Source organism: Tinamus guttatus, unplaced genomic scaffold (assembly GCF_059628265.1).
Source record: "Tinamus guttatus ecotype Peru unplaced genomic scaffold, ASM5962826v1 Tinamus_guttatus_pri_ptg000240l, whole genome shotgun sequence".
NCBI lineage: Eukaryota > Metazoa > Chordata > Aves > Tinamiformes > Tinamidae > Tinamus > Tinamus guttatus.
The window spans coordinates 14,693,269-14,720,651 of NW_028288774.1; the positions used below are offsets into that span (position 1 = coordinate 14,693,269).

The 27,383-nt window shown below is 37.6% G+C and overlaps 1 protein-coding gene across 1 annotated transcript; it reads right to left on the reverse strand.

Moving 5' to 3' along the window:
• Positions 1-302: 302 nt before the first annotated feature.
• On the reverse strand, positions 303-26,952 carry FAR1 (fatty acyl-CoA reductase 1). Its single transcript, XM_088525908.1, has 12 exons — positions 26,934-26,952; positions 20,116-20,310; positions 16,644-16,819; positions 15,751-15,930; positions 13,338-13,515; positions 12,242-12,286; positions 12,004-12,122; positions 11,460-11,527; positions 9,758-9,929; positions 2,945-3,074; positions 1,539-1,666; positions 303-954 (listed from the first exon to the last, which is right to left on the reverse strand). The coding sequence occupies exons 2-12, from the start codon at positions 20,302-20,304 to the stop codon at positions 792-794; spliced, it is 1,548 nt and encodes a 515-aa protein (XP_088382034.1). The 5' UTR covers positions 20,305-20,310; positions 26,934-26,952; the 3' UTR covers positions 303-791.
• Positions 26,953-27,383: the final 431 nt, after the last annotated feature.

Genomic DNA, 27,383 nt, shown 5'->3' on the forward strand with positions numbered 1-27,383 from the left:
TCAGTGACTTGCATCTTCCTCAGAGTAACATTTCCTTCTACCTAGTGAATGATGGAACCAACTCTGCTTTCAGAAAAGCAAATTGCTCAGGCTGACATAAACGCAAGCTGTATGAGGCCAATTCCAAGCACAGAATTTGAATCACTGAGCGTATTCTGAAGATAAGATCAGACAAAAGGCCTTTCAGTAATTAAGGATTTTTTTTCTTTGTCTTTCTCTATTTTTTTTTAAAGCAGTCACCCTTAGTATCCTTACTTTGAAAGGACAGGAGAATGCAGCAAGAACAAATTACAGAAGAGTCCTGCACATTTCTTCCAGGAGATCCACCATCATTTACACAGGTTTACAACTTGATAAAACCCTTCGCAATTTAGAAGAATTTCAAATAAATATGTCTACAATAGCTAGCAACCAAGTCAGTATTCGTCTTGCTCGATGTGGAGTAAAAAACAAAAGGAAAGAAGAACAACTTATGTTAAGGCAGATTTCAATCAAATGCATTCCAGATTGCACAGTTATGCTGGTCAGTGGTCTATAAATGTTTTCCCCAGGTCAAGGAGTTGTTAGAGCTGTTTTAAATGTTTATCCAATGCCAATTCAACCTGGCACCTGACCATTTTATTTTCTGTTTTCATGGAAATACACAATTAACATTACATATACCATACCGTATATTTCGCACTCCCATTTAAGATGAAATTATGCTTTTATAAAATATGAGATGACTACATGTTACAGGTTTTGTGCAGTTAGACCACCATATGCATAGATGTCCTAATGCTAAATTCTCTTCAATATCTCATAGTACTGGAGGCTCTGAAGTAGGAAAGGAACTTGTAACACAGACTGACCACAAAGTACCAGATGTTTCTCGCCATTTGTGATCTTGCAATAAAGATACGCCAGATCAGGATCACAAGAATGGTATTGAAGCCATAGCGTATGTTCCTTAACCTGGGTGGTGAAAACAAACAAAAAACACTGAGATTGTATTGAAGACTTAGAGGAAAAAGAAAACTCTGGGTTAACTTCACTGTAAAATTTAATTTGCTCATCTGTTCATCTCTAGATAAATAGAGTGGTATTTAATGTGTAACTAAGCAGAGCAAGGCTAAGATGTAACAGTTCACCGCTGAAAGCAGAAAACAGGAAAACCAAGGAACATTGCCAGGTGTGAGGTGAAGAGTCCATGCCTGTGTTAAGAGACCACATTCCCAGAATGAACAACTGTACTTCTTCCATTAAATCTCCCCAAATGAATGAGCCACTCTATTCTGTTTTGTACCTTTCTGCTTTCCAAAAGGAACTTGGGTAAAACCAGAAACCTCTCCTTCAGTATATATTATTGATGACAGCTATAAACATAACACTGGAATACTACTGTAAGTCTTAATACTGCAAACATCTTAAGAAGCAACAACAGAAGAGGAAAGATGATACTCGTTTGCTTTAGAAAATGCTTCAGACAACTGGACTGGAACTCTAGTGGATCTAAGCAGGTGCGATAAAGAACAATTAAATCCCAAAACAGAACTTACTTATTCAAGTGTTTCCTAGCTGCAGGGAGGCCAGACATTTCTTCATTCAGCACATACTTCTTTGTTCCCATACAGTAATTTTCCATGTATTCTGCCCAATGCAATTGTCGAACATCGAAATTAAACGTCTGCATAAAAAAAAAAGCTTTCTCTATTAGTTGCCTAAAACTTCACCTATGTAGATAATTTAATGGAAATTTTGAAATGGTAAACTCCTTTACATCAGATAATTTCCTTGCATAAACAAACCAAACCAAACCAAAAAATGGAAGTATCTTGTTCTTAGGTATAAGAATAATGCAGATTTAGATCCCATTTTTGACTTAGCCGTATATTACCTTATATGCTCTCTGGCAAATGCCAACCAGTTCACGCCTATTTTTTCTCATCAGTAATATTCTTCCCTCAGCTTCCAAGCAGACTACTTTTCCATTTCCTCTGTCTGCAAGGAACTCCACTCTAGATATTTAAAAGCTATTTTGCATTATGTTTTCTTCCAAGTAATAAAACAGTTCTGCTATGTTGCTGAATAAATTCACTGTTCTACACCGTTCTGTACCAAGTTCATTGTTTGATAAATGCACAGTTAAACTGTGCTTATAGTTGTACAATTATATTTTGAATACAAACCATATGGAAATATCATCAGGAAAGGAAACTGCTCTGGTAAATTCACAACTCAAGTTTTCCACTGGTGTCGATTTCCTCATCTCAAAAGATTCCCTGACAGTGATAAATAGTTCAGTGGAAGACTAAGACTTTCCTAATGAGATGTTAACCCTATAAGTGTTCTTTCATAAAATAGATTAAGCAAAATCACACTAGGAACAAGAGACAAATAAGCAGGTTTGCACAGTGAAACTATTGAGCTTTTTTTTGTGCATTGAAACAGTGCACTAGTACAAAGCTATTTGAAAATACTAACAGTCCAAAGTTGTTCTGTCCAAAAAAAAAAAAAAAAAAAAAAAAAGCTTTCTTAAACTTTTTCCCCCCAGTCTTCGTGGTGTATTTGAGTATTTCAGGAAAGAATCAAAACCAACACTCCACACAACAATCAGCAGAATTGGCTAATAAAAGGCTACAGCGTAGTTTTCGAAAATCTGACGTATTTCACATCAGTTTAACAAATCTCCTTCAAGAAGACCTGTGCCACCTCTAGTCACTCATTTCTTCCCTCACTAGTTTAGTACCTTTATAAAAAGGGCTCTTTTTAAAAACTCAAGTCACATCACTAATCCAGTTTACAACACGGCCGCATACAGATAACAGTGGCACAACTGTGTCAGATCTACCAAGTTAGTGCTAGGCTTAGCTCTACATTACCATTCAAGCATTTCCAGTACATTTCAAGTCCTAAACCAATAAACTTGTTTTTCAGACTCTCTGCACATCACACAACAACTTGCCTTTTTGTCTTCAGGATTTAGCTGATTCATTAGCATAGTCATATTTTCAGTATTCCAGATCCAAGAATTGCTTGTAAAGTACTCTAGTAACATCATGGCCTTATGAAGACGTGTTATTGTTTTCATCATCCTATAGTCCAAGGAATGGTATGTACAGGTTATAGCAGTAAAGATTAGTTCAATCAAGGAAAACAATCAGATCATAAGTTTCATTACCCTCCAACCCTTCACCTAAGTTGATACATCCCAAACTGCTCTGTACCCAAACATGAAAAAAACAGATGAATATTTCTGCATAATACACAAAAAAGATGCTATTGAATTTTGCATATCCAAAGGGAATGTGACCCTACTGAAACAGCTCCATTTTTTTCATTATTCCTACACCCTGTAGGTGTAGTAACTTTCTTCTCTAAAAAAAGTGACTATCATAGAACAACATTTTACCAGCTTTTCATTTTAGGACAGTTAACACAGAAAGCCCTTCACTTGCTCTTTGCCTTAACCCTACTGCTTCTGCAGCAAAGGGTAAGAAATTGTTAAGGGACCAATTAGACCACAGCATGTTTCAAAAGTTAAATGATCATTTCTGGGCTACTTTAAAATATGCAGAAATATTTTCTATCATCCTTTACTATGCAGAGGAGGAAACTCTGCAAAAACATCACTTGGAGTACAGAGAAATTATGCTATAAGGATCAAATTGAGCAAGTTTCCCTCTTATCAGACTGTCTGAGGGTGGATCTAAGAACATAAATTATTCTGCTTCATTGCAAAGTTCTCCACTTTCCAACAAGAAAATTCCTAAATGTTACAGCACTAAAGAAAGTCTCTCAAATTGTCTAAGTACTAATAGTACCACATAATGCTGTTAAATTCCTGCTCTTAAGGCTGAAAGGATTTTTTTCTGTTTCACGGAATTGCTTCCAATTTGATCCTTACAGCAAGATACACTGATTATTTTAAGCATAGAGGAAAGGAAGGGAGCACAAAGCAGAACAACCCAGCACTAATAGGAAATGGCTTTCTGAAAGTAACATTTGTTCAAGAAACGTGGTTGCAATTCAAAACAAAAACACACACCGATTTTTCTCTGGAAGCAACCCTGGTGCATTCATACTTGTAGGAGGGATATAGCACATAGTCCCAGAAACTCTTCCAAAGAAAAATTATTTTGCATTGCACAAGTGTCTCCTACTATTATTAATGGCTGGCAATCTCAGTATCTAAGACAATACTGAAAGTGCCTCTTTCTGCTTCTTCTCAAGAAATGGAATAATACAGTGTGCGTTATTGAAAAACCATATTTGAAATGGAAAAGTACAAACTCTCCACCTCCACGGGTATTTACAGATTAATGAAGTTGTACTGAGAGCTTCAGACCATCATCTGATTTCTTTACTAGACATTCCTGAAAGCTTTCAAACACCTGTTAATAGTTTCTCCAATTAGGTAAGGTAGCAGTGGTGGGAGATACGTTGAAATCAGAGTTACTCTACTTCAAAAGCAATTAAGAATGTTGAAGGACTGAATTGAACATCAAAAAAAGCAAAACACGCCTTAGTTCCCAAGTGTTCCTTAAGAGTTAAAGGAATGAAAGAGAATTGTTTGAAATGAATTTGGAAGCACAAGGCAAAAAAATCTCACTGATTAGGAAAGTATCTCACAGAGACTTGTCTGGGATAAAAACAGTGCCAAACTAAAGAAAGGGGCCAACTGTTTAGGCTCTTCTGTAGAGATCTGTCCACTGACAGACTAAGATGACTTACATGACTTGCACTAGTTGGCTTCCCCAGTTTGGCAAATGCTTGAGCTAAGCTGGAAGAGCAGTTGGGTTCTACTTTGACTAATTCGACTGCTACAGCCTAAGAAAATCTGTACCACTACAAAATGTGAAGAGGACAAGGAAAATCTGAATAGGTAAGTGTAGATTTACAGTTTGCCACTAGTCACTGGTGTTGCTTTTAGATCCTCTTTTTCTGTAAAAAAAAAATAAGTTAAGTTTAAATTTCTCCTGGGAATCTTGCCTCTGCTTCTGGAAGGGGTTTCAGAGCACAGTTAAGCTGATGAAACAGCAAGCTCCTACAGACAGTGCTACCCTACCTCAGCTGCACATTTTCTCTCTCCTTCCCTCCCTCTCACAATGGATTTAGTGACTGGATGCAGAATCAGTTAATTCAGCTGATGAGTGGATTTTTTTTCATTCTTCTTTGCAAGATTAGTTTCTTGATGAAGCAACCAAAAGAATCAAGTGACCCCACATTCTGTTACTAGACCTGACAAGAGTATGTAGCTCAGGGATGGAGGAAGAAGGACCAGCTTCCTTGTCAGCTTGAACTAAATCAGTATGAAATTGCACTCCAACTCTCTTTTACTAAAGAAGAAAAAAGTATGGTGACACCCCCTCATATTTATAGACGTAACAGGTATGCCAACATTTAATGTCATTCACTGGATGTTGTAGTTTTATCAGACTAAGGTTTAGCAGACAGACTTCGTAATTTCAAGGGCACCATATTCCTCTTGCAAGTGGGAACACATAGATGACTCAAATAAGAATAGACATACACAGTGAACTTTGTCTCTCAAGCTTAAGTTCTGAATTATGCACTTCACAGGTTGTTCCAGAGATAGCAATTAATTTCACATAAGTAGTAAATATATCACACAAAACCACCCAAAACCAGTTAATACAGCATCAAACGTAGCACCGCACTTTCTTCATAAGCTGATCAGTAAGTCTGATTTTTCTGTCTTAAAGAACTGAAGAGCTGTTGTAGTCACCAAGTCAGTGTGACAACATGCAAAGCTTTCACCTATTCTATGCAAAACTTTGTTAGTCAGTCCTTACTGCCATTAGCACAAAAAAAAAATACTAAGCAGACCAAGAAGCACATCTCAGAAATTCCAAGTTTTAAGCAACAGTTAAAACAAATTAAGCATCTATGATTTCAGTGATCGTGTTTCTGCACGAGATGATAAAAAGCAGTCAGGCTGCATTTTGAAGTCTTACACACAAGCTACTGTCTCCAGGCTAAAGCCAGTTCTGATGCCAAATGCAAACTGACGCCTCAGTGATTCTGTGGGTTGTGAATATGCAAGGCTCTACATAAACATTACAGGATTACTCTAAAATGCATTAGATTTGTCAAATGAGAGAGATTTTCATTTCGCTATAAATGATTAAATGCAAGACACTGAAATCCTTATCTTTCTGGCAACTCTGGTTCTCTTAAGTGGATGCAACTTAGGAACATAGTGTTTCCAAGACCAAAACAAATCCTAATCTATTCAATAAAAGTCTACTCTTTCTTCATTACTGGTTTGCAACAGAGTAATTATGTGAAGGGTGCTTCACGTTATATTCTAATTTCAACTCAAATGGTATCTATGAAATGATCTCTTTGCATCCCTTCATACATATCAACCACACTTCCACTTTAGCTTTTTAAGCAGTAGTAACAGAAAGTTATTTGCTGGAGAAATATCTAAATTACTATCTTGACTTAATGTCATTGGAAAGATGTATTGAGTTAATAATTAAGGGTTTTAAGATTTCAAAGGCACTGAACTGTTTTTAGTTAAGATACGGTTCTGTTGAGCTAAGCCCTATGCAAAAATTACAAGAGCTATTCCTTAAAATAATTAGATAACTAATAAGCTTTGCTATGCAAGATATTTCCAAGTACCTATAGCAAGTTACTGATAACACTATCCTTAAACCTGGATGCTATCAATTATCACTGCTATTTATGTACTGCCTAACATCATAAAAATCTGTTAGGTATAATATACTAATTTTTCATTGTGCCCTTCAAAACGTAGAGCATGTTGTTTCCAGGTACTCTGGCAAAAATATTTCTTTCTTCTCTTTACTTAATACTGTTAATAGTAACAGAGAATTTTAAAAAATTTCTTACGAAAAACGCAAGTGTGTACCACTAGAAAAAAGAAAATCCATCACACTGAAACCTTTTGTTTTAACTGCTTCCCCAAGTAAGGTGCAAAAGAATTATTTGATATGGCAGAAATATTTCAAATTATAAATTAAGGATAAAATATGAATATAATTTCTTCATTATGAACATATTCCTCTAGTTCTGAAAAGTCATAGCCCAAAATCTATTTCTTCCACTTTTTAGATATTTCTTCTTCCCCGGCACAGTGGAATACACTGATAGTATGACAGCAGTGCAGTTAAACCGACACAGTCATGTCACTGCTTAGACTCTTTCTCCTGGGTGTGCAATGAAGAAAAGTGTGCTCATACGGAGCACAGAGAAGGAAGGCTACAATCACGTGAAGTCAAGGGTCAGCACAGCACTTAAGTTCAACTGTGCAGATTTTTTTTTTTAACCACACAGTTCAAGTTTTCTTGCTAAATTGTCATGAAAAAAAAGGCGTATTTTAAATTAAGCTAGTCCTCTATCACTTAGAACAACATTGTGATGAGTCAGGATATTAACAGTGTTTCCAGGGCTTCAGCAGCCTCCCAATGGTGTTACCTGGTAATTAAAAACAGGAGCCAACTGGACTGAATGACCATAGCCAGTTAACCTTTATCTGGGAGACTGCGGACAGTAGCACTATAAACTGACAGTCATGGTATAAAAATGCTTTCAAAGCATTTTGAGACAGAATTTTATTATTATCAATAAACAGACCAAGAGTAAAATGAGTCTTAATTTTTCTTTTCCTTTATTAAATAACCCATGAAGTCCAATAGGATTTAACAGTGCCCGTTTTGCTTGTAATTTCATTCCACTGCTCCTACTATGCAATTTATTAAAAAGTTTTAAAAAAATTTAAAAAGCGCACTCCATAATAAAAGCTGTGTTTCTGTAAATGGGCTGGATGTCAAACTTAAAAGTTGTGGGGTTTTATTTTCTTTTCCAAAAACCCCCATAAAGGGTGTTAAAGTAACTATAACAATCTGAACACTCCGTTTTTCTTTCAGTTGAATTTCAATCTTTCCTCCAAACTGGCAGTCTTGCTCAAAAGAAACTCACCCAAGTCATGACTAAAATTAGTCACTATTAGGAATACTCATACCAGTAATACTTCACAGGCTAAGGTAGCCAATGTCACTAATCGTACTAGTACAATGTACTAATTGTACTACTGATTAGACTTCTCAATTCCATCTCTGGATATCAAACAGGAATTCCAGAAAAGGCAAGTAAGATTTACATTGAAGCATTAGGAACGCCAAGACTACGAAAGTTTCCTGAACAACCTTGTTATTCACAGTCTCGTTTTACTCCCCCTGGCCAAAGCTGTACTCTTACTGGTCAAGATTCTCTTACTGACAAGATTCTGACATTATTCAATTACTTCTTAATCATTTGAAAGACAGCAAGTCAACCTGATCACTTAAAAATTGGATTATAAATGTTGTCATATCTGTCAGGGAATTTATATCAATTTTTACTAATAACACAGCCTATATGGCAAGAGAATCTAAATACTGGCATCTTATTTACATTCAGCAGCTTCTTTTGATCTAAAGACCTTTCATTTTTTCATATGGGGATATGACTGTACAGACATGCCCTCCTACCACTGTTGTTACTGTGAGCATTACACAAGTATAGAGTAGGCTTGGGACAACAGAAGCCAGGGCAGTTTAGAAGAGTTCTCTCTACTAACTCAATCAGACAAACCATTCATTTTCCTTCCATCTTTTTAGCAATCCAGTGCCAGGTCCACTACATAACTTTTTACCCTCCTTATATGACAGACCTAGACTGTGGGACAATGAATGAGCACTCGCTTGTGTCAATACACTGTCAACACAGTGGAGATTAGATACAGTCCAAAGACAAATGTTTTTGAAAACTTAGTATATGTAATGAGTTAAGATCAGATGACTTGGCAAAATCATCTGACATCTTGATATTTTATATTCCATCTATGTAATTTACTTTAGCCTGCTTGGAAGAGTTATGCCATTTTCCCACTTAAGAGGTTAGCCACATACTAATTTAAATATTATAAACTGAATGGAATGAGATGATACAAGACAACCAGATCAAGTTGTATCATCTATAGAAATAACCCACATTTAGCTTCCTTTCCCCTTCCATTTTCAGTTTATAATAGCAACAACAATCTTAGTGCAAGCTACTTCGTAGAGTTTAATGACCGACTCGGATTCTGATCTGAGACGCATCTTGGTCAACACTGTTCAGCCGATCATTAATCTTAGAAACTCAGTCACTGTATTGTTATTGCTTATGGTTAGTAAATCTGGATAGTGCCCATGCCACGTCTTCTTCACAAGTCTCCACCACCTCATCAGCAGATATTTTTAGGCCTGTCCTTCTTACCATGGTTTATGACCTGTCAATCTGAGAAAGAGATCGTGCAATAATGCAGGTAATATATGGCTGACTGTAGTCCAATATTGGCACAAGAGGGGGTTGGAACATAAACTAACATTAGGGCGCCTTATTGCACGTTCTAACGGATTTGTCTTGAAATTCAAATTTATGTGGTGTTCTGTAGAAAAAAATAAGGATCAACATATTTTGAATATTTATGATTCAGGAATGAACATCAAAGATCTTGTATTCTGTTTGTCTTGATTACTCAAACCCCCAAACAAGTAAAATATTCAACCAAAACATCCTCATTTTTGCCAGAAAGTTTAAAGTCAGTTTCAATTCAAGGACCTATTTTCAGGAAAAAAAAAAGGCTGAATTTTAGTCACAAAGCATTCATGGGGAAAAAAAAGTCAATATACATTATAGTGTAAGCATAGCTTTGTTTAAAAGTCAGAGGAACAGATAAGACAGAGCTAGTCACCATTACCTTGGGCTTCTTCCAGTAATCCTGAGGTAGATATCATACAGGAATGCTGGGGCCTTATGGCTTACAGCAATCCAGTAATGATATAAAAGGTGATTGGAAGTTAGATTTACATTGGGCCGTCTGAAGGCCTGTTCGAGAGGATTCCTCTTGAAAGTAGAAATTACATGGTATTCTGAGAAAGAAAAGTTGTGTAACAGCTTTGATAATAACCATGTAAAATTTAATGGTTTTCAAAGTACATTACAGTGTACAATATTCAGTATGTTATTTAAGTAACCACCCTAACTTTTCTACCATCCACAGAAAGTAAGACAGTCAAACTTTTAACCTGCAATACTGTTAAACTGGTTCCTAGTATATCAAAAGGTCTTTTACGCCTTCCTTTTCAGCATCACATTTTACTGTAGCTTCTCTCTTTCTGTTCCTCTTCCCTACCTTAGGGGTTGTTGATCTCAGAAACTCATAGCAGTTTCAGTTTATATAGCACATAGAGCTATATAAAACAAAACATTACACTACTTTTCCCAGAAAAGGCTATTCTAATCTCTTACATGAAGAGTAACTTAAAAACAGACTTAGGACTTGACAAGTAAATGAAGTGCATTTCAAAAAGACATATTTAACAAATTATTCATATTCATATCTAAATAATAAAAAAAATCTCATTAGGCTTGGACTTTTCATGAAACTCCCGTTGAAGCCTAAAAATGCTGTTCAAGGATAATCTGCAGGTTCAGACTCTAAACAGGCAGAAAGTCATCTTTCTAATAATCTCTAATTTTACGTTGTTTCTTATAGAAGTATTTAAACATCCCAATTAAAAGTGGGATATAAAGGAGGTCAGTAGTTTTCCCACTTAGCCTGAAATAACAAGGTTTATAAGTGTAGGTACATATAAAATGGGCAAAAATAAATAGCAAGCATGAACAAAGTAGTCAAAAGAAATAAAAGAGACTTAAGTTTTTAAGTCAACTGAAAAAAGAATTAATCTCAGTTTAATAAGTCTATTTCTGCAAAAAAGAAAAAACAGACAGCTAATATACAACTTTATCGTGCCAGCCAGCTTGCACTGTGACTTATAATAAAAACTATTACAAGGCTCTTGGCATGAGGGCTGCATTTTAGCCGGGATATTTAAGAGCTGAAAATAGGTGGCCATACATTTTTCAAGACTACTTTTTCCCCTGCAAGAACAGTTGATGACTTACGTAACTATCTGAACACTAAAAAAAACGATCCCAACAAGAATTACCTTAAACTAAGAACAACAAGAAACTACACAAGTGCAAAACTATAGTCATCCCTCTCAATTATGCAGCTGTACAAAATACATGTGTATTTGGGGCTGATTTTTTCAAATATATTTAGCCAAATTGGCACACAAGGTTACTACTGTTCCTCTGAGCAATGCTTTTCTCTACAAGTTTCCCACAAGTGGTAGGCAGATTAGGTTGTGGCTTGTACCAAGCTGAAAAATCAGTTTTCACATATTTTAAGTGATGACAGAACTTTAAAAAGTTAAACACTTGTAATGCTCAAAGAGGGAGAATTAATAGGAAAAAAAAAGATGCAAGATTGAGAGGTATGGCTTCTTTACTAGTTTCAATGATAAAAAGCAATATGTTCTAATGATTATAGCCTATGCATTTATTATTTGACCTTATCCTTCTACTAAATCTTATGAAAAAGAAATATGGCATACCAACTTCACCCCAGTGGAAAGGGTTGGTGCCACCTGTTGTACAGTTATACACCATGACATTTCTTGGTCTGTGAAGAAAAAAAAAAAAAGAAAAAAAGGAAGAAGAAAAAATAAAGAGCAAATGAGAGAACAAGAAAATTTTAAAAAACAATATGCCTAAAGTGATTCTTTCCCATAACAGCATCATTTAAATTAAATAATACTAATAAAGAATCAACAGCATAATCATTGTTTTCTGCTTCCTATTTCTTCCTCAACTGTTACATTTATTTTCTTTCAGAGGACATTTTGCCCACATAAGTTGACCGTAACCAGGGCTAGGAAGGAATTTTCAGGACATGATGTCTTCCTCTTGACTTTCAACTGCTGGCTATTACCATAAGGAGGTTACAGGTTGAGGGACTAATTGCTGTGAGTACCTTAGATTCCTTTGTCCTGGGGGAACAGCGGGATACAGAGCAGCAATTAAACAGCAGACTACTTTATCAAAATACACAGTATCATCCTTCAAAATACTAATACTCCATATCGTCACCTACTATACCTATTAACTCCAGAATACCAAGCTGCAGCCAGGGTTGTATTGACAACAACATCTACTGGAACAAGATCTGCTACTGCACTGTTGGAGGCTCTCATTGTTCGAAGAATTCCTTTTCCTGCCTTAAAGAATAAAAAAAAAAAAAAAAAGACACAAAACATATAAAGCTTTGCTGTCTTCCAAAAACTTGGTGTGTGTGTGTGTAGGGAAATCTGTTAACTATAGTCAATCATTTACTTACAGCAATGAAAAGACCGCTAGGTCCATTGAAGTTATCAATCCATCCCTAGCATGAAGGGAGAAGAAAAGAGAAAATAAAAAAAAGGAGGTCAGAGTGCATTCAGCATTCTTAAGAGAAAATTTGACAAGTTTTGAGAAATAAATTGGGGGGGCGGGGAGGGGGAGTAGGGGGGCAGCAGCGACAGGAGGAAATCTAGTTTCCACATTTTGAAATAAAGTTCTTCCACTGCAAAATCTGGTGGTATAACACATCAGCACATCTTGGAGAAGAGATCTATCTGTCACTTCACTTATCTGTCAAAGTGAGTTGCTGTCTTATTTCTTAGCAAATAAAATGCAAGGTTTTTTTGCACAATACATTTATGTTAAGGATACTGAAATTCCTTCAATGGACTGACAAGCGGTTTTGATATCAATTATTAGATTTTTCCCTTGCATTTTATAAAACAGAAAACATTTTATCTCCATTTTAATGTCAACTGAATATGTACAATTATATGGATTATAATAATTTGAGAAATACTCCATCTTGATTTGGAAAAGTTATTGCAGCACCAGTTTCCTATACTGGAGGAATCGTACAGCATACACACTAGAGATTTATATACCATATATGGTGTATAAAATTTAAGCTGCCTTCCACAAAGTTTATGACTAAAAGTCATAAGGCTTGACTAAAAGTATAATCAAAACGTTTCTATGTCCTGCAGTGCCCCGATCTCCTTTTGAATGTGACGCTATTGACATACCGAAGTATCTCGAGGTGGAAAAAGCAGACAGATTAACAAAACATATCTACACTCAGGAAGTGAAAAGGTGATAAATAATTATTTCATATGTGTTTTAACAAACTTTTTAATCTCTGCTTTGACAGAAATGTATTGCTTTCTGTGATTAGAAGTAATTTATTCTTTCTTCTTCCTGCATAAAAATACTGTATTTGTTAGCGTTTATACCAGAGTTGTTTGCTGGAAGCAACTAAGCCACAATTTCAAAGCTTAAAAGGTTTTCCTGCACCCGGGCCTCTACGTTCCCAGGCTGTCAACATGCACTACATTTTACAAGCAAGATACTCAATTGAAAATTCAGTGACTTACAGGAAAAGGCTCCTTCCAGCTAGCACCAACAATAGATGGCCTTATAATGGCTATGTTTAATTTTGCACCTTCTTGCTGTACTACATATTCGGCTAAGGCTTTTGTGTATGTGTAAGTATTGGGTCTGTCGCCTATCAGTTTAGGAGTAATATCATTCACTAGACCATCATCCATCCACCTAAAGAACAACAAAAAAAAAGAATAGACGAGTGTAAATAACAGCACATTGTTCCATCAGGAGGAATTTTTCTTTAAATGTAAAAAGGCAAGTCAAATAAAAATATTCCTGAAAGTCATTTAAAAATCTAATCTTTTCTTCAAAACACAAGCATTCCCTAGAACCTGAATAAGTCTAAGAAGAATAAGAGTTCTGCAAAGAAATTCAGGCAAAAAATAGCAGCTCAGTTTAGTGTTTCACATTTCTGTAGCAACCATAGTATCCAACATTAAATTCCGATCACTAAATTTTAAAAGCCAGATTGATTTTCAAAAGTTAAAAGCAACTCCCACTGAGCCTATCAAATCACATATCTCTTTCAACTTGAAAAGGTTAAAGGTTATGAAATATTTCTACAAGCATTTGAATACCAAACAGTAAGTGTCTGCAAGCAGCATTCCCTGAGCTAAGCTTTAAAACTAGATAGCTTCCTAAAGTGCCATTCACATTGGTTGGGTTGTGAGTGTGCATGTGTGGAGGTTTAACCCTTTTAAATGGGAGGCTAATTCCTATAGAGGCCATGAAAAGGAGAAAAAAAATACTCTCCAGTTTACCAAAATGAGTCTATCACCCATTCTGATTGTATCTATAACTGTTCTGAAAAGAGAACTTGAAAGTTACCATCACTTGTATTTGTGTTCTTCTGCAGCAGTGTAGTTAAGATGGACTAGTGACATTAGCAACCTCCTGTGAAAACCATTTTTACACTGACTTCACATTCACCTTGCTTTAAACTAAAGCATAAAAAAGAAGGATTTAAAAGGAAATGCAAGAGAACCCTTCCACCAGAATCTCTGGCCAGTTCCACAATCCTCTGGAAAACATTTCCTAGAAAACACCCTAGAAAGCAAGCACATTCATGAGCTAGACTAGGTATCAGAGACTTTTTTTTTCCTTTCTTGTTAGATAGGATAAAAGTTACTAAGATTCTTTTCTCTTCTTAAGAAAGGCATACAGTCTGAACTGCAAACAAAACATATTTCTCAAACATCAAGAAGAAAAAAAAAGATGAGAGCTTCATGCTGAGTGTCAGCAGGCATATAAACCATGATGCAACTACTTTTTTTGCACAAGTAGTTAATTCATTACACACCTACTGTAGAGCAAATACTGAATTCATCTGCAATAATCATAACTCCATTAATTATCACATGTGAAGTGCAGACTTAGCACGTCAATTATCTTTGGGACACAGTGAGGATTTTATCTGCTTCAGTGACACAATGTTTTAGTCACATAATTGGACTTTTACTCAACATACTTTAATTCTCATTAAGCAATGCTGTTATCTTTAAGGAAATGTGTATCACTATCATGATATGAATTTGGAAAGCGTGGGGAAGATGCATATGATGAGCACAAATGTGTGTTTATCAGTGTCTCAGTCAGCTGTTGGCTAGATGGATCTTTCACATATAAATTTTTACAGCTTTGCCTCTGTACACCATGACTTCACAATGGGTTTTAAAATACAGACAGTAGTCCAAGGCCAAACATTTAAGTTGTATTTACTTTGCCCATGAAAAGCAAGAACAGAAAATAAAACTACTTCAGAGTATCTCATTTGAAAGATTGTTTCCTGTAAAACTTGTTTAAACAATAGTAGTAGTGCTGTGTTTTTGTGTAGTTCCATAGTAGCTCTTCTACCTACAACACCAAGATAAAAACATACTGCTTTTTAATTGATTACTATTTTTGATTACTATTTCATTTCCTATTAACAAGAAATAGTATTTCTATGACAAGGAAGAAAGGAGGGAGCAATTTAGGGATAACAGAAATATTATCTGATTGTTGCATGATTCACCTCATACTTGCCACTTGTTTCCTGATTCTGTAAGGGGCTGACAGCTAAGGTAGGACCTCAGGGCAATATACACAGAAAATAAAATATAAAATGAATATTTTTCCTAGTGTTATCCAATTCAAGAGCAAAAAGCTAAAAAGCAAAAAACGAAAAAACAGAGCATCTGCATTTTTCAATACTAAGTCCACAGCTGTATCAGCTTAAATGACCATGAAACTTTAGTCCATTTCCTTTTCTATAAGGGAAAGCGCCAGACAAACATTAGACATATAGGGCAACATAAGCTGTTTTCTTCATTTTTCAGCCAGTTAACCATGTTTTGGTACTTTATTACTAGGAAGGAAAGGGTTATGAATTGCTGAAGTAGTTCACAAAGTACCATCACATACTCTAGAGAATCCATCAGTTTCTTGGGATCAACAGGAGGTGGATAAACTATTTCTTCAATGTGTTTTCGATTGCAATATGCATATGCGGTCGAAACATGCATGAACACTTCTAGGTACTTCATTCGTTGTGCCAAGAAAAGGAGCTGTTGTGTGGCAATCACATTTAACTGAACTGCATCTCTGTTGAATAAGCAGAAATTTGATTAGCAGAAAGCAGAAGTAAAAAGCACAAGTGACAAGCAACTGTTCAACTTAACCCTAAGGCCTCACTAACCAATATACATAGTAAAAGTATTCATTAAAAAAAAAAAGAGTTGGTAGACAGTGTCCTAAGCTTCTGCTTGGAACTATAGGCCCCGTTCTTAATCTAGAACTTCTCTTGATATTCAGCATACTTTCTTTAAGTTTTGCCCTGTTCTTACTTTCATCTTATGCTCCAATGTTAGCATGGATCCCTTGACTTCCTAAAGGCTATTCTTTAATTCTACTCCAAGAAAAGTGTTCTACAAGAAGTAAATAATGCAACAGGACATCTGGTTACCACAAAAGAAGTCATCAAAGTTTTACCTGTATACCTGACCTTTTCAAAGTCATTTCGCCAAATCAGATACTCCATGTTTCAACGCTAAGCGCCACAAGTGAATATAAGACTTCTGACATAATCTTCTTACTCTCAGCAGGCCTTACAAACGCTACAGCTTCCCTCACATACAACTTTGCCTAAGATATGCCCATTAGAAATATATGTATGCTTTCCAAAAAGGAAAGCTGAAGGAATGGTTTATATTTCAGAAAGGCTGAATATTCACAAGATCCTGCAGACATCAGATTTACCCCTTCCCCTTGAAGGCCACTGGTTAATCAAATTATCACATACAGAATTTTAGACTCACCTCAGCGTTTCATTAAACCTGATCGTAGCAGCACAATGAAATATAATATTAATGCATTCTATAAGCTTCTCCTTGACTGGTTCACTAAGGTCCAGCTCAGGTTGTGTAAGTTCACTTGTAATCACTATTATTTTTGCTTTGAAGTCTGGTTGCTCCTCTCTCAACCTGTCAAAGAGCTGTCAGAAAACAGAACTAAAAATTCAAACTAATAGCCAGTGAAAATAAGATACAAGTTTCATGTAAGCAAAGAAAACAAAACACAACACATATTTTCTGCCTATAGGCAATCATACATCCTTGTTTCTCAAGTTAATCAGTTGCAGTAAATGCACTTAAGAATTTCCTAATAGCACATTACTAACTTCACGTGAACATATTTGGTGAGGAAACTGCTTATCTAAGTATATAATGTAAAACAGACACAGTTAAAGGCTGCTCATTGTATTGGAACATCTAATAAATCTCATCAAACTGATGCTCAACTATTTTACTAAAAAACTCCACCCACTGCTATGTTCATCACATATTTTCAATTCTCTTTATTTGATTAGCTGGACTCTAATCACTTGTGACTTACTAGACACAACTAAATTCTTGACTCATCTTATTCCCAATTATTAACATGCAATCTTTCCTAAGGGAGTGGGAAGAGCATTGTGGGAACAAAATGCACTTTAAAGTGTCACCAGAGCAGGGCCCTTTACAATTAAGCCAATATCACAACTGCTTTACTGCAAGTCTATTAGAATAGATTAAAATGACAGCAGTTATTTGTTTTCTCTCTCCTATTTAAGTATGTGGTGACTCTAAGGGAAAATAGCTAAAAGTCATTTTCTTACAGCATCAAAAGAAACCAATTCATTTCCAACTATAAAATTAACCTAAAGGTGCGGTTTTGTGACTGTGTTGAGGCAGTGCAACCTAGTACAGCGCCAAACAGATTGCTTCAATTTCCTAGCTCCTCACTGGCCTGTTGCTTCTCTTGAACTAGCAATAGTGGCTGGGAGAGCTTGTTTGTCCAGCTGAAAAATACTTTTGTAGATAGATTTTTCAGCTTGATTGTGAGGCAGGGAACCTTCTATCATTTTGAAAGTGACCTAGTATGATTTTATATTTGGAATGACAGTGCCTGCCTCTAAGGACATGTAGAATGGAAGCTACCGCACTCTAATCATATTAAGCCTTATTATACACAAGCAAAGTCCCACAGACAAAGCACTAAAGTATAAAACAAAACAGCCACAAAAACAGGTTTATCGTTTTTAATGTTAGGTATCTGCTTTTCACCCCTTCACATCCTCAAGGAAACCTTCTTAGCACAATTCCATACCAGCAAGACATCACTATGAAGTGCTAGGAAGAACAAAAACTTTGAACACAAATGATGCACATGCCGAACGACCACAGAAATCAGACATCTCAAATCCAACGGAAATAGAAACCTGTTTCTTACCGTTTGCATTTGATTTCTTACTGTTTGCAGCTTAGTTTTGCTCCGAACCATCACTTTCACCCATTTAAATTTTAAACTCTTCAAGAAACAGAATATCTAAACCTCTGTAGTGTGCTTACTGTGATCATCCAAACTCAGAAATTACTGGCAGGGTCCTCACAGCAGGGCATATTAAGACAACAAATCTCACTAAATATTTTCATACTTCTTTGGAGGCATCATGATCAAGTTAACACCAGTTAAACAATACACTTTGAACCTATTTTGTCTAACTATATGATAAAATCAGAAAAAATATCTTGATTCAGCTGTGTGATGCCCAGCAACACTCATTTTATGTTCTTAAGTCTAGGCACTAAGATGTGGGACTACTTCAAGTAGTACTTTTGCTCGTCAGAAGGAATTCATTTCTTGGACCTGTTCCAGCAATAAATGCTTAGTGAGGCTCATAAAATACTTTGGACTGCCATACATCAAGGCTGGTATAGACTTAAAGTAGAAAGTTTGAGGCTTGTAAACTTAAGAGCCTCTTGCAACATATGAACTTTCCAAAAGCAATACTGAGGCCTAATCGCAGGGAAGCTGCGTGAGTTCACACGACCAGCTGTTCTTCCCCCTGCCTGAATATTCCCTGCCTTTTTTATTTGGTTAATAACATATACAGAAAGGAGAGTGATAAACATTCGCTATCCCCCTCAGTTTGGTGCTTAGTCTGAGCATATATTTTATTTGCTTGGGCAAGTGATGAACTATTTCATGTAAATGTGAAAGAGACAATCTATGGATGGATCTTAAAACTGAACCCCCACTGCAACTTTCTGCTGCATGCTGTGGGCAAGGTATTGAAATGCAAGTAGATGCTCTTGAACAATGGGTGAAGAGTTTTGACACAACTACAGAAAAAGGGACAGTTTACTAGAGACAAAGCTACCCTCATGCCTGATGTAACTTCAAACAGCCAGAATTAGAGTTGTGAGGAAATTCAGTTCCCTACTTTAAAGGATTTCCGCTTAAATGACTTCATATTTTCTTTTTATTGAATGCCTTTAAGAACTTTCTAAGCACACACTTTGTGAAGGCTGCTATATCTGAACATTTTTACCAAGTCTGTACTACCAACTCTCACATCCCACAAGAGGGGAGGCATAAAAAGTCTCTGTTTCAAAAGTTTATGTTCTCCTCTCGTTCTTTCTTCACATTATAAATGGGACACTGGATACAGAGAGATGGGCAATACTGATGTGTGGTTCTACATGTATTAAGAATTCCCAAATTATCCCACCAAACTATTAAGCAAATAAGTCTTTTTCAGGAGGAAAGTACCTCACCCAAGCAGCATGACCAATATGTAATTAACTGGGTGTAGCCTAAACATCTACACAGAAAAGTCACTTAGATATCTGCTGAATACTTCTGGAACAAAGAATGCCAGTGCCTTTCCTTTGTTGTCAGTCTTACAGTGATGGTGATGACTAATAGAAATCTGTAGTAAAATGTATTAAAGCAAACCTTTTCATTCTGTTCAAACATAATTCATTTAAAAAGTCTTTTGAGATCACACCTCTTTGATTACTGGTAAATCTTACAGTGCTTTCCAAAAAAGGAAAGTGCCAATCCTCATTTTATAGACAAGAAAATGAGGTAAGGCACAAAGAGAAAAGGGACCTGCTTAAAATCAAAGCGGCTATGTAGTCAAACCAGCTTCACAACCCAGGTCTTACCACTCAAGAGTCCATGCTACCTCCTGCTCTTGATTATACATTCTCCTAAGAAGTTTTGTCAGATATTAGACGATTCAACACACAGCTGGCTAAGCACCTTCTTCCTGAACTAAATAAAAAGGAAGACTTTCTGCTACTTGCATTCATATAAGAGCAACAATGCCACGCCTTCCATTTCCACTAGAAAAAAAAGACAATGAGCAACAGTAACTGGCTTTAGATAAACCAAAGCTGTCCTCATAATGAAATGGAAACAAAAGATAGCTGAAAATGTATTTTATGAGCATATGGCACATACCTTACAGCTGGTTATTTCCTCTATTCGTGCTTCAGGTGTCTGCCCTGCTTTGTGTCTCACTAATACATACACAGCTTTCACTTTAGGACAAGATCTGAGTAGCTTTTCCAGAAGTACTTTCCCCATAAAGCCAGTAGCTCCCGTCAGGAGGATATTCTTTCCTTCATAGTATTCAGGGATGGAAACCATTATGACCTTAAGAGAAGTTACAAAAAATATATATATTAAAATCTTCCATATCTTCTGCAAATCTGAAATTCTAAATAAATGGCACAGATGTGAAAATTTAATTTCATACTAAAATAAGATTACCCCTTGGTAAATGTAAAACGCTTCTACAACAGTGTTTTTACTTTTAAGGTATTAGATGTCCACTTGGCCTAGAAAAATAGCTGAACTTTTGGTATGTTTTATCTCCAAGTGCACGGTCCTTTAAAACTCTAAGGTTATGTGGCTGCTGCGTGTAGTCTAAAGGTCATATCATTAAAAAATAATCACAAGTGGAGGCTTCAAACATGTTGACGGAAAACAGGGAACCAGGCATCTGCCAATTATTTGCCCTGGAATTTTGCCCATGTCAGCAAATCCCCTGCTAGACTTAGGCCAAGTCTTCCTAAGAAGCATGGATGCTAGGCCACAGAAACGTAAACGTAAAGGAGGTTTCCCTCTTTCACCAAATGAAGAACCTCCTCATACTTCAAACAAGATGTGCTCTCAGAACTCAGACAAACTCAAGTCTCTGCAGTCAAAATATTCCCTCTAATGAAATGAAGGGGAAGGGATGGTAATTGAAACCCAGCAGACTACTCAGACATTGCCAGCTTTGCTGCAGTTTAAAAAGTTAATTTAACTATGAGAAGTATTAATGCTTTCTCCTCTTCCAGTAAACTGTTTGGAGACTATGATTAGTTCTAGATACCAGCGATAAGCTACCAGAAACTGGAAAATTATATCCATTTGTAGGCAGGTCTATTTTTCCCACTAATGTTGCCTTTGGAACATGACTTTAATGGCCTCTGGAACTCAACCTGTGCCTCAGGCTAACTGCAAGTTATTATGAGACATTCCATATGACAATGTCTTGACCATATCCCATTAAAACTGCTTACTTTTCCTGCAAAAGGCTATATAGCAGATGTCTACATTTACATACTGGTTTACCAATTTTTTCTAAGTACTGTTACCAAAATAACAAGCTTGCATAGTAGAAGTTTAATTGTACTCTCTTATAGCACAAGCATCATGCACACAACCACTGCAACCAGAAGATGACCAGAGAGAATTTTTGCATCGCCCTATAGAAGCACTGCACTCAAAAAAAGTTAAGTCTCTTTGAAGGTAGAGACTTTTACTTAAATAACAATTGCAATCCTGAACAGCTAAATAGAATGACAGTCTTTCTGCACCTCCACCCAAGAATGTAGGAATTCAACCTATAAAAGTGCTTAGTTGTCTTGAGTCAACAGGCTGTTACAAGCAGAAACTTTTTAAAAAAAAAAAAAAAAAAAAGAAAAGAAAAGAAAAAACACCCTGTACTCACCCTTTCAGTTTTGCCACATACTTACAAATCTTTAAACCAGTTTCAAAAAGTATACCACCTGCAACAAAGCAAGAGCCAAGTAGCTCACACAAATCATTTTTTTTCTTGTTCAGTGACCTGTTGTCTTCACTACTACTCCCACAATGGCAAAGAGGACTCTCTGTGATTTCAAGTATGCCCTCCCCTTAACCCAAGTTCTGCTTATATTTGCATATAACATTCAGTTCTATTTCCTCCTAAAAATTTCCAGGATTGCTCCCATGCATAAATTATGTCTGCCTCCTGTTGTCTCAAATGGAACAGGAGACTCGTGCAGCTATTATAACAAAACTTAATTTTAAAGACAAAATTGGTATGATTCCTACAGGATCTTGGTAATGATTTATATGCCAATACGTACTGAGACTGCAAGCAATTTGCCTAGAAGCATCAAAATTGAAGCAAAGGTAAACAGAATCTAGGGGTAAATGAAGAAAGCCTAACAAGCAATCATCCCAGAAAGGACAAGTCCAGAAAAAGGGAAGAGTGTTACTTCTTTTGAGAGGCGCAAGAAAACGTCTTCTTTTGAGAGGCTCTCTCTCCATGTCAGGTAACATAGCATTGTTGTCAACTCCTAACTTCAAGCTCAGAAAGAAATTACCATATACCTGCAATTATATTAGCAGTGTTATTGCCTAAAGTTTTCAGGGAGTAAATTATTGGATAACATGTCATTGTGCAAACAAATCAGAAAGAAAGCCACTCAGCCACACTACCCTAAAAAACCTAATCCGATTAAGATTTTTGCTCCCATTGCAACTTCAGTTTGATCTGCAAAACACAACAGGCTGGAGTAGCTTCAAAAAGATATCTACCTTGCAAGACAATGTAAGACTTAAATTTGGCATTCAACACTGAAGTGTCAGCACTCTTTCAATGCAAAAGACAAAAGACTTGGGGGGGGTGGAGAGGGAAGAGGAGGAAAAAAAACACAGCAGAAGAGCCCCCCACCCGCTGTCAGGATCCAAGCCAACGCTTGCCATCTTTTAGCATCCAAGACTGAGCAAGTTCTATTATAGAACACACAACAGCAGCTCTGTTTGTTTTCAGAGCTGCTGCAGCAACATTTAACTCATTGCTTTAAACACACTGAGGTCTCTATGACTCTCAAAACAAGGACAATAAGTCCACATTCTGTTTTTAACATGAAAAAAGACCGTTTCTCAAATTTGTCCAAACAGATCAAGATGCTTAAAAATTTGCTTTCCAAGGGCCAAGAAAGCCTGAAATAAGCTCCAGTTCTAATGAATGTTAAACTGTTAAATCCATCAACCAGTCAGGGAGAGAAGGTATGTCCTTATTCAAGACTATATGGCCTTTTTTTTCTAGTTTATCACAGAAAAACCCTATGTCAGCAAAAGCCTCCCTTTAAATTCAGTCATAATGAGCCTAACCAACCACTGGAAACAAAAAATGTGCATTTCCCAGCCTCTCAAGCATTAGCAACCATTCACTGGAAATACGGCGAAACACAGGCCAAAAAACTCTTTTCTCCCTTACCCATGTCAACTCGAATTACTAATGACGATATTACTAATGACAGTGCAACAGGAAATAGTCTAAAAATAAGATGGAAGAAACACCTGTGTATATTCAGAAACTAATCCCATCTAGATATCAGGCCTGAATGCACAGGCATGTATTTAAGTAAAACACAGAAGTGTCTGAAACTCAAGAACTTCACAGAAGTCTCTCACAGAGAACGTAAACTACTGCATTGCAAGGACGCTATAGCAAGCCAGAATAAAACTGAAGAACTGGATTCAGGCAGAAAGGAAGTAATATTTAACCCAGCTGAACAAGGTTATTGTCAGCAAGACAAGTCTGGGTCATAACACTGTATCGTGTCTCATTGCATCTGGTGCCTTGTTTCCACAAAAGTAAATCAATGAATGCTATCAGCAGAATGTCCACATTTCCAACAACCGCAAGGGTCAATGATCTATCTTATTTAGACAATATCTGTCCAGGATATCACTGAAGAAGGACAGTATGTTTGTCTTCCTGGTCCAAGGTTATATCCATTGAGAAACCTTATCTGTCAAAGATAACGGTCTCTACTCTCATCTTCTACAACAAATATGATAGAGTATTTCCTGTTCCCAACCACTTTTGGTGCAAATTAACCTAAATTTGGAATAAGTACATCTTAACAGTCACAGGCAAGATTTGGGACTCTTCCCACACCTAGCAAAAGACAAACTTATCCACGTTTTAGACTTATTATTAACATTCTTATCTATTCTCTGCAAGGTCATTCCTTTACTAGCTATAAGCCACAGTACTCAGCAGGATAAGCCTGCCAAGAAAATACAACATACCCTTACACACAGGAAAACACACAGCCATCTGTGGAAGCTGACTAGATCTAGTTTTGAAGAGCTATCAAAAGGACTCCACTCCTTTAATAATAACTAGCCAGTGTTTACCTTTCACTAGGCAGTACACTAGATTACAAGCATTTCACTACCCACTTTCCGGATTATAGCTGGAATGGGTTCAGGGTAACGGTAAGCTATTTCATCTGTACCGGCATCTGTATCTTTTCCACGGAAATGATCTCAGGAAAACTTTGTCATCAGAGGCATTTGACATGTGTGGTTCATGTGCACCTTCACATACTTTCTTTAAGCCAAAATTCTAATGCCGTTACAGGTTTGTACTACTCACTTATGCCTCTATTCTCAGAGCATTTTGTACCGGGTCAATTAAACTAAATTTTGAGTAGTACAGTTTAACAGAGTACTGGAGAGGCCTCATGCTTTGCTGTAATTGTATTTCATCTATAATAGAGCCCTCCTCTAAAGAGGATTAAAAAAAAAAAAGTTTCTATGAACTGGTTTAGTACAAACAAGTTTAATTATCACTTCATAATAAAATTATACTCGTGGACTGACGATTTTCTGAATTGATATACTGGTTGAGCTTAGTCTTCAAGCTCATGTTAAAAGAAAACTTGTTTAATCTCATTTCTCTAGGGCTGCACGAGAGGAACAGAAAGCTCAGAAATTAAGTTATAGCAATAAATCATAACACATAAAAGAGCATTTACTATACTCCATTTCCAGTTTATGGGCAACCATGTCTGTGACACTTAAATCCAGACTCCTTTCAAACAAGGTTTGGGAAACCAAAGAAGAAAATCCAGACCGCTTTCAAACAAATTTTAGGATATCACATTCAAGGTTCACTGATAGGAACCACATTCCAGATCTCTCAATCTAAGTTACCTAAGAATCTACCTCAGAAGTCTTAGCTGTTCTTCTATTATTCTGTTATGCAGTTCAAATTCTTAATAGAAAAAGCTTAAGCAACAGCATAATTACTGCTCTAACTGTTACTGTGATATGGACATTTTGTGAACTTTCTCTCATGAATGGTTATTCAAGATATTTTGAACCAACAAAATATGAGACAAATTTGTAAAAGACTAATCAAGCAAATAAAACCTAGATTCAAATTCTTGATCTCAAACAGGATAATGCAATGTTTGGTCAACCATTCTTCCCAGTCATATTCTGTTCAAGCTTCAGGACAAGAAAGAAACATTTTACCGAGCCTTTTTTTTTATAATTTTCTTGAAGCTTATGATTAAAGTTTGTTAACAGAGCAGTTACTGTCAAAATCTGTAATTAATAAAACCTCTTAGTTTAAAATTTAAATTTAAACCTCACTTCTTTTACATTATATATTATGGTGTTGCAATACTTGAGGTGCACTTACAACAAATCTTGCACAAAAAAAATGATTTCCCAGGAATTAATACTTTGAGATGCTTTCCCTACATCATCCCATGCTTTTGCAATAAAATAAATGTTAAACTCGTTGATCATCTGAGCTTTTCTTGACTGAAACAGCTGGATCAAGTATGCTTATTGATTGCAGAACAGTTTTAAGAAGGGAGTTAAGATTTCAAAAATTGGGGCATTGAAATTATAGACAAGTCCTACATATCATAACTGCAAGAAAGAACTTAATTTCTTAAAGTCAAAGTGAACCACTTCAAAATTAGTCATACAATAATGCAGTCAAGTTGGATAACATTTTAATATAGCGCAATTCACCAGTCTTCAGTGAAAATCAGTGAAAATAAGTTTCTCTCATGTTCGTACAAATAAATAAAAATTTATCTCTCTGAAATCTAAAATAACTCTTTAATCTGACAACTGTCAGTTTGCATTTAAGGCCTAATCACACATAAGGTTACCCTTACTTTTTCCAGACATGTAGAAAAGAAAAAATGTCAGAACACTGTCAGAGAAATCTGAAGTCCTATTTCCACAACTTTTGCATCTTTTAAAATATATTAAAAAAAAAGAAATGTGTGTATATATGTGTATATATGCAGACATAGATCTATAGCAAATTCTACTCACAAACTGCTGGCCTGTCCTACAACCAGGACAGGTTCCCAATCAAAGTATTCCTTATCTAAGTACCTAACCAAAAAGAGCGCAGAAAGCCTCTTTCCTCAGAATCGTTTAGACAGGAGGGTAGAAAAGCAAAAGAAAGGAGCTGAGGTGTGTAGAGATCCCAGAAATTTCAGAAATTGTTGAAAAAAATGGCATTTCCCCTCAGTTATGAAGCACAAGTCGCAGGTCACAGACCGCAGGAACCCTTGCCCGCTGCAAGGCAGGTGGATGTTACGGGCATTTAAATCCCTAGACGTCCCGCTCATGCTTTAATTACCTCTAAAGCGGTTACTAAAGCACCGAGGCCGCCAGGCGGCTCGGCTGCAGAAACTCTGAGGTGGGTGACGCGCAATCACTACCCGGCTTCCCGGGCTTGGCCAAGCGGCTCCTCCCGCCGCTCCCCTCACGCACCAGCTCGCTGACTGCCTCGGCACGCGGCCCCAGCTCTTCCCTCAGGCCAAAATATATACATATATATAAATATATATATACACATATATATCCACTGAGGGGCCGGCCTCGAGGCAGGGAAAGGGCGGCGGGCGGCCTGGGCGGCGAGCAGACCTCACGGCAGAGGGGGCGCCGCTGGCCTCACCCGCGCCACAGCGCAGCCGCCCGCCCCCACCGCAGCTTCTTCCCTTTTTTTTTTTTTTTTTTTCTCTCCTCCCTCCCTCATTTTTAACCATCTATCCCACAATCCGCTCCTCAGCACTCCCCCCAACCCGCCCTCAGCGGCCTCCACCGCGCCCGGGCCGCGAGAGGATGGAGCGGCTCAGTCCAAGGAGGCGCCCCCTGCGCGCTCCTCGGCCGCGGCGGGCGGCGCCTACCTGCTGCAGGCGGCGGCGGCCCCGCCGCGCTTGGCCGATGCTGCCTGTGCCGCTGCCGGCGCCGCGGCCGCTCCCCCTCGCCGCACGGACACCCGCGCGCCGGCCGCCGCCGCTGCGAGCCGCACGGGCAGCGGTCCTAAGAGCGCCGCTCCCGTTGGCTGCGGCGCGCGCACCACTCGCGCGCTCATTGGCTGCGTCCCGCGCCGCTCGCGCCCGCGCGCCGCGCCCATTGGCCGCTTACGAGGAGCCCGCCGCCAGCGCCCCCAGCGGCAGTAGGGCCGCCGCGCACGACCGCCGCCAACGGCCGCTAACGGCCGCCGCCAACGGCCGCTAACGGCCGCCGCCGCCGCTCTGCCCACGCACGCTACCCCGGCACGGCCGCGAGCAGCCCACGGGCACCGCGCCAGAGCCCGCCGGCCCTGCGCGAGCCACCTGTCCGGGGACCCCCTC

What these genes read in the sequence shown, in the direction of transcription:
- FAR1 (XM_088525908.1), bottom strand. Translation starts at nt 20,304, where the DNA reads ATGGTTTCCATCCCTGAATACTATGAAGGAAAGAATATCCTCCTGACG. An exon ending in AGGAAATAACCAGCTGTAAG is followed by an intron (nt 16,820 to 20,115) that starts GTATGTGCCATA and finishes GTTTTCTGACAG; the next exon opens with CTCTTTGACAGGTTGAGAGA. An exon ending in TTTCCACTGGGGTGAAGTTG is followed by an intron (nt 9,930 to 11,459) that starts GTATGCCATATT and finishes TTTCTTTCTCAG; the next exon opens with AATACCATGTAATTTCTACT.